The following is a 15,553-nucleotide window of genomic DNA, read 5'->3' on the forward strand; positions in this document are numbered from 1 at the left end:
TGTTCAGTAGAAGGGAGAGTTCTTCCTGGGAGAGGGGCGAAGGTCACAAAAGGCCATAAAATGGATGCCTTGTGTGTTGCAGATAAATGTGTTGGTTATAAAGCAAGTAGATTGCAAGCCTATAAAACGGTTCGCTAGCCCTTTAAATGGGCAATCCGCAGTTGAAACAATAACAAAGTGTACTCCCCGCCACAGTTTAGGTAAAAAGCTGAGTAATGGGGCTGGAGAAATGTAACCACTCTCAAATTCATAGATACAGCTATGGATACAAGGTCTGACCATACATGATATCAAACGATCGCTTTAACCATGTTTTGAAGCTATGCAATTTTTGTTTACATTTACACTGTTTTCAAACATTTGAGTAAAACAAGCATATATTTGATGGTTCTGACAGTTGAACTAAGCTCATGAGATATTTATGACTTATTTTCCTCAAGAATCAATGGGTACATATCACTAATATATGTCCAAAAATTGACAACTGCGGATTGCCCCTTTAAAGCATACACACCACAACATTTTGTGAAATATACACATTTTGTAGATACATATCGACTAAACATTTTCATATATTCATAGACTATTACAGTTTTATTTTCAGTTATCCAAAACATGTATAGTTCACATAAAATCATGAGAACGGGTTGCAGAAATACATAGTCCTTCTCTGTGACAGAACCTGTGTGAAGTCTAGGCTATAAAACATTTTCCAGGCTTGCTTGTGTGTTTGAGTTGCTATATTCCTCTCTTCCCTCCTCCTAAGACTGTGCCCAATCTCTATGTGTATCATTCATTATCACGCTCATTATTGCTCACGTTTTCACATTACTGTTGTTTTGCTCCTCACTGAACAGGAAATCATGACTGAAGCTCTTGCAGTGTGTGTTTATTGTTTGGGTTGCCTTCGTGTATTTACTCTGAGTGTGCATCTCTTTCTGGCATAAAAACATCTTCACCCCCAATACCTTGATCTCTGACAGTAACTCCATCTTGTTCTGAGGCAATGGGCTGTTAGTTCTGTTTACTCAAGTCATGTACTCTGCACACACTCTTACATGTACACCGATGTGTTCAGGAAGGAGAACTGGGCACCGGTGCTGTAAAAACGGATGTAAACATTACATTGAATGTGTCTGAGTGTAATGACTGGGTTGGTTTGGGAAACCCAGTCATTCTGCCACATGAACACACACAGAGAGAGAGAGAGAGCTGAGAATGCTTCCATCTTCAAACACCCCAGTTGATTAGCAAATGGAGTAATAATGTGTTAAAGGAACAAGAGATTGTTTTTATAGTGACTGTAAAGCTCTCTGATTGCCACTGGACTGAGTGGCATGACGCGTGCCTGTTATGAATGTTTTTGTTTCCCTCAGAAATATGGACTTTGCTGAACACTTCAGTGAATCTCTAAAAAGATAGGAAGGCTGTCTATGTAAATGCTTCCTCACATACACACACACGAACAAAACCTGTAGGCATACCATAAATAAGAAATAAGTCATTTTGAATATAAGTACTACTACTTAAAACATGAACACATTTTCAAATATAAATCATAAAGACAATTGTGTAATAAGTTAAATCTTGCCTACTGCATAGAGTGATTTGTTTTGCATCACAAAGTGTTTATGAGCAATAAACGCCCACACGTCCAAGCAGAGTATTTCCTGTTCGCTGAAGGGTCTCTCAGTGTTTTTCTCAGTGACTGAGGCTCATAATGAGATACCTATGGCCTGAGCGACCATCTGTCTCCTTTAGCCAACCCTATTTATCTCTGTCCGTCCTGTAAATAAAATATTGAGCAAAAACACAGATAATACAAAGCTCTGGATACTGCAGAAGCAGGCTGTCACCCCGACTAGGACCCTGACACATTTTTAATGAAGGGGAAAGTGAGAGTTGAGTAATGGTAAACTCACTAAGGCATGTTGTAAGTTGTATGTTGTGACTTGTGACTGTGAGTAATCCTATCTCTGTTTCACAGTATCTCCTCTGCTATTCCCGTTCCTGATAGGGCTGCCTCTTATCTATTCATGGTGTTGGAATTAATGGGGCCTTTTAAAATACAGACTTAGTGACTGGCCTCAATATTCATCACGTCATTGATGATATGTTACTAAGGCCAAATGAAGCATGTCTTTAAAGTCAAACATAGATGGCTTTTTCTTTAACATCATTCTTATATTCCCTATACATATACATATGCACAGAATTGATATCTTGTTACAAATTAAAGATACAAATAGATTCCAGGCCAACTCAACGACGTGATTTGTTGCTGTTGTGAAATGTGAGAGGTACACTACCGTTCAAAAGTTTGGGGTCACTTAGAAATGTCCTTGTTTTTGAAAGAGAAGCACATTTTTTGTCCATTAAAATAACACCACATTGATCAGAACTACATTGTAGACATTGTTAATGTTGTAAATGACTATTGTAGCTGGAAACGGCAGTTTTTTTATGGAATATCTGCATAGGCTTACAGAGGCCCATTATCAACAACCATCACTCCTGTGTTCCAGTGGCACGTTGTGTTAGCTAATCCAAGTTTATCATTTTAAAAGGCTAATTGATCATTAGAAAACCCTTTTGCAATTATGTTAGCACAGCTGAAAACTGTTGTCCTGATTAAAGAAGCAATAGAACTGGCTTTCTTTAGACTAGTTGAGTATCTGGAGCATCAGTATTTGTGGGTTCAATTACAGGCTCAAAATGGCCAGAAACAAAGACCTTTCTTCTGAAACTCGTCAGTCTATTCTTGTTCTGAGAATTGAAGGCTGTTCCATGCGAGAAATTGCCAAGAAACTGAAGATCTCGTACAACGCTGTGTACTACTCTCTCCACAGAACAGGACAAACTGGCCCTAACCAGAATAGAAGGAGGAGTGGGAGGCCACGGTGCACAACTGAGCAAGAGGACAAGTACATTAGAGTGTCTAGTTTGAGAAACAGACGCCTCACAAGTCCTCAACTGGCAGTTTCATGAAATAGTACCCGCAAAACACCAGTCTCAACGTCAACAGTGAAGAGGCGACTCTGGGATGCTGGCCTTCTAGGCAGAGTTCCTCTGTTCAGTGTCTGTGTTCTTTTGCCCATCTTAAACTTTTCTTTTTATTGGCCAGTCTGAGATATGGCTTTTTCTTTGCAACTCTGCCTAGAAGGCCAGCATCCCGGAGTCGCCTCTTCACTGTTGATGTTGAGACTGGTGTTTTGTGGGTACTATTTCATGAAGCTGCCAGTTGAGGACTTGTGAGACAACATTAATGTCTACACTGTATTTCTGATGAAGTTGATGTTATTTTAATGGACAAAAGAAAAGCTTTTCTTTCAAAAACAAGGACATTTCTAAGTGACCCCAAACTTTTGAAAGGAAGTGTATATTGGTCATTAATGGTGCCTATTCAAAGCCATTAATCACCTGCTGCAATTCGGCCTTGTATGATCTCCATTTCTGCCCTCAGTTTATTGCCCATTATTCATATTACAACAATCTTATTGACAATAAAAAACAACAGAAGTTCAAAGTCTACCTAACCTAGTCTTAAATGTTGCTCAATGGACAACCCTTTGTGAATTGATCAGATGACCCTTTTACCTGGTATCTCCTTAGCATAGTCTAGTGATAGGCGTATTGATAAAAAACAATCCCAACAGATGCTGTTAGTCTTATTGTGTTCATGACTATGTAGCCATTCTCCTGAAAGTGGTGAATGAGGTTATATAAAACCATTGAATTCAATAACATGTGCTGATATCTATTCCTAGATGAAGGTGCATATCAGCTAAATATAGAGCAAGGGTATACCAAGATAACTGGTAGATAACTGGTAGATAACTGGTAGATAACTGGTAGATAACTGGTAGATAACTGGTAGATAACTGGTAGATAACTGGTAGATAACTGGTAGATAACTGGTAGATAACTGCTAACAGGATAAAAGACACACAACAGGAGTTTTAATTCATTTAGTTTCAAGTTGTATTAGTCGTATGTACAGGATACACATGGTCCAACTAAATGCTTACTTCCAGGTTCCTTCTCAACAATGCAACAATAAGAAATATTTTTGAAATCTATTTGAAATGCGTAGTTTTCATGTCCATTCAGAATATCATTTACAATTTCAAAATATGGACTGTTTATTAAGGAGTGACACAGAACAAATGGCCATCTGTGCCAATAGGGACCAGGACTATAATCATGTCTTTATGTAAACATGATTTTTCCTTTGATGCTGATAGACCTTTCATCTTTATTTGAGTTTCTCACCACCCACAAGACATGTTAGGATTGCAGATACCCTTAACAGACAAATCCATCTAACAGCCCTCAGAACCTCCGGAATACAGCTGTTCTGCCATTTGGCTTCCATAGGGCACAAGCATGCATATTGTTTTAGCCTGCCCTCTAGTGGACAACTAACTTACTGATAATAAAAGCGATAACACAAACGTCCTGGTAATCCTGCACAACAACTCTATCCAGACAGAGCCAAGTGTGAGTGTGTATCTTGGAAGTTGGATCTATCACCATTTTATATAGGTAATTAAAGCAACACTTGATGGAGCTATCAACTAAACGTTATTCATCATACATTTCTCATTGCCCTGGCTGGCCTGATTAATGCCCTGGCTGGCCTGACATGCAGTAAGGAATCATTCCATTGCTTGGGCTGTGAACTTATTATATGATAGCCTACATTGTACAGATCTAGGCACAGCCTGAGCACTGTCCTCCCCTCTAGGTGAACGTTCGAATGACTGTTGAGATGGGTCTTAATCAGTCTTGATTTGACATGGGAGAGGGCATTGGACTTCTATGCCTGCATCCGTAATGGGTCTGCGATCAAACGACCACCCCTCATCACTGTCAAACGCTCCCTAAAACACTTCTGCGAGCAGGCCTTTCTAATCGACCTGGCCGGGGTATCCTGGAATGACATCAACCTCATCCCGACAGTAGAGGATGCCTGGTTGTTCTTTAAAAGTGCCTTCCTCACCATCTTAAATAAGAATGCTCCATTCAAACAATGTAGAACCAGGAATAGATATAGCCCTTGGTTCACTCCAGACCTGTCTGCCCTTGACCAGCACAAAAACATCCTGTGGCATTCTGCATTAGCATCGAATAGCCCCCATGATATGCAACTTTTCAGGAAAGTTAGGAACAAATATACACAGGCAGTTAGGAAAGCTAAGGCTAGCTTTTTTAAACAGAAATTTGCATCCTGCAGTACAAACTCAAAAAAGTTCTGGGACACTGTAAAGTCCATGGAGAATAAGAGCACCTCCTCCCAGCTACCCACTGCTCTGAGGCTAGGAAACACTGTTACAACCGATAAATCCACTATAATTAAGAATTTCAATAAGCATTTCTCTACGGCTGGCCATGCTTTCCACCTGGCTACCCCTACCCCGGTCAACTGCCCGGCACCGTCCACAGCAACCCGCCCAAGCCCCCACCATTTCGCCTTCACCCATATCCAGATAGCTGATGTTCTGAAAGAGCTGCAAAATCTGGACCCCTACGAATCAGCCGGGCTAGACAATCTGGACCCTCTCTTTCTAAAATTATCTGCCGAAATTGTTGTAACCCCTATTACTAGCCTGTTCAACCTCTCTTTCGTATCGTCTGAGATTCCCAAAGATTGGAAAGCTGCCGCGGTCATCCCCCTCTTCAAAGGGGGAGACACTCCAGACCCAAACTGCTACAGACCTATATCTATCCTACCCTGCATCTCTTAGGTCTTTGAAAGCCAAGTTAACAAACAGATTACCAACCATTTTGAATCACACCGTACCTTCTCCGCTATGCAATCTGGTTTCAGAGCCGGTCATGGGTGCACCTCAGCCACACTCAAGGTCCTTAACAATATCATAACGCCATCGATAAGAGACATTACTGTGCAGCTGTATTCATCGACCTGGCCAAGGCTTTCGACTCTGTCAATCACCACATTCTTATTGGCAGACTCAACAGCCTTGGTTTCTCAAAAGATTGCCTCGCCTGGTTCACCAACTACTTCTCTGATAGAGTTCAGTGTGTCAAATCGGAGGCCCTGTTGTCCGGACCTCTGGCAGTCTCTATGGGGGTGCCACAGGGTTCAATTCTTGGGCCGACTCTCTTCTCTGTATACATCAATGATGTCGCTCTTGCTGCTGGTGATTCTCTGATCCACCTCTACGCAGACAACACCATTCTGTATACTTCTGGCCCTTCTTTGGACACTGTGTTAACTAACCTCCAGACGAGCTTCAATGCCATACAACTCTCCTTCCGTGGCCTCCAACTGCTCTTAAACGCAAATAAAACTAAATGCTATTCAACCGATCATTGCCCGCACCTGCCCGCCCATCCAGCATCACTACTCTGGACGGCTCTGACTTAGAATACGTGGATAACTACAAATACCTGGGTGTCTGGCTAGACTGTAAACTCTCCTTCCAGACTCATATTAAGCATCTCCAATCCAAAATTAAATCTAGAATCGGCTTCCTATTTCGCAACAAAGCATCCTTCACTCATGCTGCCAAACATATCCTCGTGAAACTGACCATCCTACCGATCCTCGACTTCGGCGATGTCATCTATAAAATAGCCTCCAACACTCTACTCAACAAACTGGATGCAGTATATCACAGTGCCATCCGTTTTGTCACCAAAGCCCCATACACTACCCACCATTGCGACCTATACGCTCTCGTTGGCTGGCCCTCACTTCATACTCGCCGCCAAACCCACTGGCTACAGGTTATCTACAAGTCTCTGCTAGGTAAAGCCCCGCCTTATCTCAGCTCGCTGGTCACCATAGCAGCACCCACTCGTAGCACGCGCTCCAGCAGGTATATCTCACTGGTCACCCCCAAAGCCAATTCCTCCTTTGGTTGCCTTTCCTTACAGTTCTCTGCTGCCAATGACTGGAACGAACTGCAAAAATCTCTGAAGCTGGAGATTCCCATCTCCCTCACTAGCTTTAAGCACCAGCTGTCAGAGCAGCTCACAGATCACTGCACCTGTCCATAGCCCATCTGTAAACAGCCTATCTATCTACCTCATCCCCATACTGTATTTATTTATTTATCTTGCTCCTTTGCACCCCAGTATCTCTACTTGCACATTCATCTTTTGCACATCTACCATTCCAGTGTTTAATTGCCATATTGTAATTACTTTGCCACCATGGCCTATTTATTGCCTTAATTCCCTTATTTTACCAAATTTGCACTCACTGTATATAGACTTTTTGTTTTCTTTTTTTTCTACTGTATTATTGACTGTATGTTTTGTTCATTCCATGTGTAACTTTGTGTTGTATGTGTCTAACTGCTATGCTTTATCTTGGCCAGGTCGCAGTTGCAAATGAGAACTTGTTCTCAACTAGCATACCTGGTTAAATAAAGGTGAAATAAAAAAAATATATTTTTTTTAACATATCTTGCCAACACCCACTTCGCGTCATCAAACATAAAAGCTGCGATTGGCTGTTTGCATGTAGCCTACGAGAGTCGAGACATTGTTGCAAAATAAACCTGAGACGTGTCGAGCTGCCTGTGATGATTAACTGAATTCGATCGAAAACGGTGGCAGAACTATTCTTATGTCTGAGGATAAGCTACAGTTCAACAACTACTGGATATGGTTTGTCGTTATCTACTAGACCGCATGGCATAAATGATTCATCCAACTAGTGGTAGGCAATACATTTTACAGTGTACCGTATTGTAGCCTAGACAGTAGTCTTTGTTTTGCATTAGAGGCAAGATCAGAAAATTGTCACTCTTTCCCAGAATATTTCTTACACATTAGTAACATTATCATTACTTACACAATAGTAACACTATCATTACTTACACATTAGTAACACTATCATTGCAAAATAAGAAATGGATGAATCAAATGGTTCTTCAAAAAGGACTATTCTGTGTTTATTTGACGTGGACGGCACTCTAACCCCACCGAGAGAGGTAGGCTAAATAACATGTTTTATTATCCCGTTGTATTAATTGTGTTTTGTTTGTCATTTTCTTTCTTCTGATGTTGCTGTCCAACTTGTCAAACCTTTCTATTTTTTTAAGGAATTATAGGGCGTTTTGCCAATTGCCATGCCATCTTGATAGCACAAAACTGTTGCAATAATGTCAATGTCTTATCTACAGCCAGGTCTGGAATGTTCCTGCATGTTATGTAATGATTTACTATTTTCTGTCGATATACTTCCTGATAATGTTGGCAAACACCATCATTTTCTGTCCTTCCAAGTTCTTGTTTTCATATATTATTTAATCCCGTGGTTGTAGCCTACAAATGCTGTCGTCCGTCAACTCTTTTGAATGAAAACTGAAATGTCTACGTTTGCATCTGAAGTTTGTATTTTACTAAAAGTAGCGCGCGCCCCATGGAGCAGAGATATAATTCATTTGGAAGAACGTTATGTCCGTACGAGAACACGACAGTAGGCTACTGTTGCCTACTTGCACAACACTTATGAAGTCAAGTTTCCTAAAGCATCCTGGTGCTGGTCAACCCTAGACCACTGGGACACTGCTTACGCCCATTCAAAATACCCTATAACTGCTGTATCCTGAAAGTTTCATGTCCGTCCATGTGAAGTATCAATTACCTTGCAACTGTTCGCGCCAATCCTTAAAGGCCAGTGTTTTATATATATTGCCACACTATTAGGTTGGATACTGTGAAAGTATGAAAATTGTAATAATGCCCTTTTAGTGTAAGAGCTGTTTGAAAAGAAAGCTGTTGAATTTCAGCCAGTTTTAGTGGGATGGAGTTTTGTAATGCCTGGTGATATCGTTAGTTAATAAACCAATGAGAAAGAGAGTTCCAAACCTCTCTGCCAATAACAGCTCATTTTTTGTTTCCCCCTCCCCACTCAGACCACTCTCAGACAGTCCTAGCAAAGTTCTTGCTTGAGAAATTGCTCTTTGCTCTGAAGCTATTTTTTGTTTCTTTTTGACAATTAAGGTACTTCATTGTTACCCAGAAATTATTTGATTTTGAGATAAGAACAGCTGCATTGGAACTTTAACGGACAGATAACTAATAGTAAACAACTTACATGGGAAGAAGAGTCACATGGAGTTCCTACCCTAAAAACGGACTACTTTGATCAAGGATGTTGACATTCATAATGGGGTATCCTATTAGTTATGTCCTCAGCCTCTTTTTTCCCCCCAGATTTGAAATGCAAGATAATCAATGAATAATCAGTGAAACGGCTCTCTAGTGTTTTTCATAATGATTTCAGTAGTTTAACAAAAAATTACTCATTCATATGATGATAAATGGTTAACTCTCTGTTACACAACGCTGCATCAATGGATGTCTTTGCAATTGTCATGTGAAAACAGGCAGTTCTCCATGTCTTCAAATAATTCAATTAAACAGGAGGATAAAAATGTTGATTATCCCTCTTATCTCTGCCCATCATGACAAGATGATGTCTTTGTTGTAATATAGACATAAAAATATCATATTTTGTTTATCTGCATTATTGTCTCATTGTCTGGACCGGTGATGTAAAGAAACGGTCAGTGATCGTCGTGTAGGCAGTGTCCGATTCAGCAGCCGTTGGTCGGTCACAGTGACATAAGTATGCTGAATAAACCCACTGCCCTTATGTTATGTAATGTAATGCAGTTTCCTCATGTGAGGATGAAGCGGTCCCTGCCTGATCCGTCTGCCCAAGTCTCTCTGGCAAGATGGAAAGCTGGTTTAATAGGATTATTTCTGCAGAGGATCAATAGACTACTATCAAAGTTGCTCCGCCTTCAGAGACAGATGCCAATCTCACTCTGTCTATGCTACCTAACCTCACAAACAAACGCATTCTCCTGCTTTGTGGTCAGACAACAAAAGCTGTTTTCAGGACTGTAAATGCCTGTCTTGTCACAGTTTATATTATGAGTCCCTAAAACCGTGTTTTCAATGATAGACAACACAAACAGGAACAGACTGTGTGTGTGTGGTTGTGTGTGTGTGTGTGTCTGTGTGTGTACACTCATTGTGTTTACGTGTCATGCGTGTGTGCTTACACCCTGCAGAAAATTGACCCTAAGCTGGATGAGTTTTTCCAATCTCTGCGCAGGAAAGTGAAGATCGGCATAGTGGGCGGATCAGACTACTCAAAGATCGCAGAACAGCTGGGGGAGGGAGATGAAGGTGAGCGCTCCTCATTCTCACTTTGGTCTCATTTCTGTCTCACATATTCACCCTCAAACCCACATTATTGCCTTTCTCTCACAGGGCTTTGCAAACCCCAAAAGGCTGTCGCTTTCATGGTCATGAAATGATTTAAAGGAAATTCACCAGAGAGACAGTTTAGGGGCTTTCATGTTGGCAGCCCACTCTCATTTGACATCAGTCCATAAATAACAGACATAGACGAAAGCAGCTACGTCATAACTGAAGTCTCCGCTCCGGGTCGCACATGGACCCAGATGGAGTTACACGTTTGCTCATGTACCTGTGTTACCTTGACACACTGACCCTGTGGTGGAGTTTACACACAGCAGTGGAGACTGGCCACCAACACACTGACAGCTGACAGTTATCACTCAGAGCAGCAACAAAAGTAAAGCAACGAACGATAGAGTAAATATAAGTGGGAGTGCTACTAGTGCATTCAAGGTTTTGTTTTCAGTGCATTTTTGCATCAACAGTTCTCTATCCTGATCATTATGCAAGACTGATTGAGATGCTCAGTACTTTGATACTCTAGCTATGTGAGATATGTGTACAGTGAATGGACAGAACAGAGATTAAATTGGACTGTTCCAGGTAGTGTTACATAGGTGGTAATCTGCAAAGACCAATAATCCCGCTGCACCAGGTACAACATGCCTGTGTTCCAGTTGGGGGAGTTTTTTTAAGGCTATGTGCTGGTAGCTTGTGTTGTCTATTTACTATGAATGTTTTCACACTAACACACTTTTACCTAATTTGCCCCCTTTTTCTCTTACAGTGATACAGAAGTTTGACTATGTGTTTGCTGAGAATGGCACGGTGCAGTACAAAGATGGGAAGCTCCTTTCCAAACAGGTGGGTGTGTAGTGAGGTGAGGGAAGGAATAACATATATTTTGGCTCACTAACAAGCTATTTAAACCTGATTCCACGTAAACAACATGCAGGGACAACCTTTTTTCTTATACACTGCTCTCAGCTAAGAAGACTGGAAGGGAAAGTTATGATCATGTCTTTAAGAGAACTGCACTGTGTTAATAAGAAAAGACAGTTCAAATATTTGAACTATGTCCTCTGTCCAACAGGCCATCCAGAACCAGATAGGAGAGGAACTACTACAGGACCTCATTAACTTCTGTCTCAGCTACATGGGGCTGATCAAGCTGCCCAAGAAAAGGTGAGACTCCCTCCCTCTGACCTACTTTCAGCTCCTTTTCTATGTGTCTAGTCATTCAGAGGCCCCATGGCCACAGCAACCTGTCCATCACAGCTGTAGGCATTGGAGAAAGGAATGGTGGCTCGGTCAGCATTCCTAAGGGAGAGACTAAGACAGAAGGATTGATCTGTATCTGGGTGGAAATACTTATTTCCTTGAGAAACAAAGCAATTCTGAATATAACACTAGAATCTCTAGAGATTTTTGGATGATGGTTGGTAACAAAGCCACACTAAAGTCTCTTCTTACAGATTAATGCCTTATTCTGCCCTCAGGGGCACCTTTATCGAATTCCGCAACGGAATGCTGAACATCTCCCCCATTGGCCGGAGCTGCACACTTGAGGAGCGAATCGAATTCTCTGAAATTGACAAGGTATTACACAGTATAAGAGTGCCTAAATAATGATCCAAACAACAGTCATTATCTTCTAAGGAAAACGCCTAAACATATAAACTTTTAAAACTAATAGTAAACAAACAAAGCATGTGTTATTGATTGAGTCATGTTTTCAACCTCTAATAACCTCAAATCACTGCACAGTGCAAGCAGGCATGATTTTCTCTTATATTCTGTTACGTTGGCTCCTATTAAAAGGGGAAGAGAGTAAACAAGTCGAAACAATGCTGAGCTTTCAAGATGGTTGAACAGACAGCCCATTGATGTTTCACAGCCACACATTATGGAGGGTCTAGTGGTCTGATGGGAGATGTGGAGAGGCTTAACCCTTAGTGGCCTGAAGCCTGACCCTTTTGCTTAACCTCTTCAAAGAGAGAGAAAATCCGGGAGAAGTTTGTTGCGGCCCTGCAGGAGGAGTTTGCTGGGAAGGGTCTACGATTTACTAGAGGTAAGCCAACTGCCACAGGATGCGAGCTGGGAATTAATATCAGTGTAACTATTAGCACCTCTGGTCTTGTATTTCAGTATTCTTTTGTATGCCATCTGTGCATGGTGTGATATCTACATTTATCTCTCAGATAGAACCCTGTTATGACTTGAATGTACTAGCTCCTTTGCTGTTGTTTCCTATCTGCCAGTTCACAAAGACGATCTGCCATGCGTAGTCAATCTCCTGGACACATTGTGCCCAACTTCATTAAACATTACTCTCCCCTGCTCCACTCTCTGAGGTTCAGAGATGTTTTTCTCTGGTTAATCAGACTAGGTGTTTTGGTGACTGTAAAGAGGTGTGGGACTTACTTAATGGCCTGTGAAACTGTACACAATTCAGGCAGCTGCACAAACAGCTGGAGATAAGGCTGTTGTCTTCATAAGGCACTCTGTTAAAGCCTTGGGCCAGTAGCAGCAGTAGTTACAAACACACACATTCATCCTTACTTCATCCTAACGGCCTTACTTCACCCTAACTGAGTGACTGCCCTGGGAATCCCTCTGATTGGTTGCTGATGTGGAAGCTGATGCTCATACCACTGGCAGCAGAGCCAGTTGGAGGGCTGTTTGCACTGCAGCCACAGAGCCTGCTAAAACGAGCCAATGAGAAGGCTAGTGGATAAGATTTATGTGTTTGCTCATTGCAATCTGTATCTGCAAGTCTACCCTGCCTTGGTTTGTTCACATTTCACATATGCAATGCTGTTTATGTCAATGCGGCACTGTCTGTTCTTACGCTATACATTTTTGCTCATGTCACTCAGCTCAAAAGGCGACATTGCAGTGTCACTTCAAGTACAGGCACCTTTGTCCTGGCTATGTTTTCTTTTACCTTTATGGTGCATGGCCAGGGGTGGGGAAGGAACTGTGTGGGGGATGGGCTGAGGATGTGGGTGTTTGTGGCCAATACACCCTCTGATTGGCTGAAACCTCCCTAGCTGTTGCGTTTGTGAGCTTTCCCTTCGGGTCAAGCAGCAGTTGCTACATCCATGTTTGGACTAATACATTAATGATATGTATCCATTGATTCTTGAAGAATATAACTTAGAAATGCCATATGATCTTGAACTGTCGTGCCCCATCAGAACACAAAATATAAGCTAGTTTTACTCCATTGTTTGTAAACAAAGTTAATGTAAACAAACACTGTATAGCCTAAAAACATGGTCAAAGTTATAATTTTGATATCATGGATGGTCAGTCCTTGCATTTGAGAGTGCTTACATTTCTCCAGTCCCATCGCCACACCTTTTACTGAAGTGGTGGTGAGGAGGGCGCTTTGTTATTGCTTCAACTGCTGATTGCCGCTTTAAACACTGGGAGGTAATGAAGTAGAATCTGAAGGCAGGGGGGATGGGCGAGAAGCAGAATTTAAACATACTTTTCTGAGGGCTTTTCGTGCACATTCACCGCTCATTGACCTGAATATGTGGCAGAACTTAAAGACTAACTGCTCTGGTTGTAGAATGAAAAGGAAAGAGCGATTTAAAAGAAAGGAGTCAGCCACAGGCTGTGTTTGTGGAACTGAATCCACGTCATGGGGCAGCCTGATGTCTGTCACATACTGTTAGTGACCTCATGGAGGTCAGCCAAGTAGTGAATAATCACCAATAATAAGACTGTCTTCCTGGACACAGACTGTATGTCAAAGCCATCACCACACAGTCGATGCACAGGGCATAAATAAGTCTGTTCTGCTGAACTGAGCACAGTGATTGGAGCTTTTAATAACCTTTCATGCTTTTCGAGGGGAGAAGGTGTTGGGCTCCAAGTCTGTTGCAGAGAAATGTGCAGCATTAACCGGTTGAAGTTGCAGTCTTAAAAAATATCTCAAAGCTGCTGTTCCTATAATGGGGGAAATATCACACCTATTTTACATACATTGGGCATCCTCACTCATCAGTGCATTGACCAACCAAAACAAATATCCCTGACATGGCATGAGAGAGCTGGTTTTAATGCGTTAATAATCATCACTAAAATCATCATTATTTTATGGGAAGGACTAATATTCTGTTCAGTAACATGATGTTAAATTGTAATGTTTCAATTGAAATTGACAGAATTATTCCCCCTCGTGTGCCTCTATTCAGGCGGTCTCATCAGTTTTGACGTATTCCCTGAAGGCTGGGACAAGAGGCTCTGTCTGGACGTGCTGGAGGGGGAGGGCCTGGACACTATCTACTTCTTTGGCAACGAGACGTCGTCTGTAAGTGAAGGGGAGGACCTTGTGGACGTGTCAGTGGTGGGGAATGCTCTGAGGCTAAAGAAAGCAATGAGAGTAGGATTGTGCTGTGGCTTGAATGTTAAAGGTTAAAGTTCAGAGATCATTGTTGTTGTCGATCTAAGTAGAGTTGACCCCTGCCTGAAAGAATGTTACATGAGCTTTGTGATGGTTGTGTGTTTATTTAACCTCTTTTACTGAGACATAGAGAGAGATAAAGAGTGAGTGAGGAAACAAGGAAAGAGGTCGAGAAGGGTGAAAAGGATAGTTGGTGCAAACATATTTGTGAACAAGCGGATTCTAAAGCCGTATCTACATTCCTCTCTGTTCAGGGGGGAAACGACTATGAGATCTTCAACGACCCGCGCACCATTGGTTTCACAGTATACTCACCAGAGGACACAGCCAGGCACTGTCGAGAGATTTTCTTCAAAGCTCCCGCCAATGAGTCGTGATAAATCGTGCAGCAGGCACTCTCACAGTCAGCTTCCCCTGGGCTCCCCCTGTTGTTCAGGGCAGGTACTAAGAGCACCTGAAGGAGAAGAGGTGGAAATGGGACGTAAACCACTACAGATTTGTTAAGTAATCAATGCATTGTTGTTGTATAATATTATTCTAACTAGCACTGGACACATAAAGGGATCATCAGTAATTCACATTAGATGGACTCCCATTGAAATTACTATGAGATGTGGACAGATCTGCTTTTTTACAGGGATGGTAGCTCAAACAATGTGAGGAAGTGTACTTATGTTTTCAGTTTTTTTATCATGACTAAGTGTTTCTCTAAGGTTTTAATGTAATATCTGACTGTTTAACATCTATCAACCCAATGTTATTTGTAGTGTGTCCCTGTATTTGTATGTAACATAAAATTAACCAAAATGTCTTATAGGACCTCCTGTAAGACAATCCTCTTTTGTGAATATCATGTGAAGATTTATGTACATTTTGAGTATATAATGTAATAATTCACTTGTCTTTTGCACTAATATTGATACAGTTATCTGACAAACTGGG

At 41.5% G+C, this 15,553-nt stretch overlaps 1 protein-coding gene across 1 annotated transcript; it reads left to right on the top strand.

The window, feature by feature from the left end:
- The first annotated feature begins 7,515 nt into the window (after window positions 1–7,515).
- LOC106607158 (phosphomannomutase 1) lies at window positions 7,516–15,553 on the top strand. The gene is made up of 8 exons (XM_014203796.3): window positions 7,516–7,967; window positions 10,062–10,179; window positions 10,982–11,058; window positions 11,288–11,379; window positions 11,694–11,793; window positions 12,190–12,265; window positions 14,403–14,518; window positions 14,866–15,553. Exons 1-8 carry the CDS (start codon window positions 7,887–7,889, stop codon window positions 14,986–14,988), a joined length of 783 nt encoding a protein of 260 aa, XP_014059271.1. The 5' UTR covers window positions 7,516–7,886; the 3' UTR covers window positions 14,989–15,553.

The sequence above is a fragment of the Salmo salar genome, chromosome 06 (genome assembly GCF_965601325.2).
Source record: "Salmo salar chromosome 06, fSalSal1, whole genome shotgun sequence".
Classification (NCBI taxonomy): domain Eukaryota; kingdom Metazoa; phylum Chordata; class Actinopteri; order Salmoniformes; family Salmonidae; genus Salmo; species Salmo salar.

Excerpts from the sequence above, each read along its gene's own strand:
- LOC106607158 (XM_014203796.3), top strand. The coding sequence starts at position 7,887 with ATGGATGAATCAAATGGTTCTTCAAAAAGGACTATTCTGTGTTTATTT. Across the intron at positions 10,180-10,981 it reads GCTGGGGGAGGGAGATGAAG|TGATACAGAAGTTTGACTAT; the intron begins GTGAGCGCTCCT and ends TTTCTCTTACAG. Across the intron at positions 11,059-11,287 it reads GGAAGCTCCTTTCCAAACAG|GCCATCCAGAACCAGATAGG; the intron begins GTGGGTGTGTAG and ends TCTGTCCAACAG.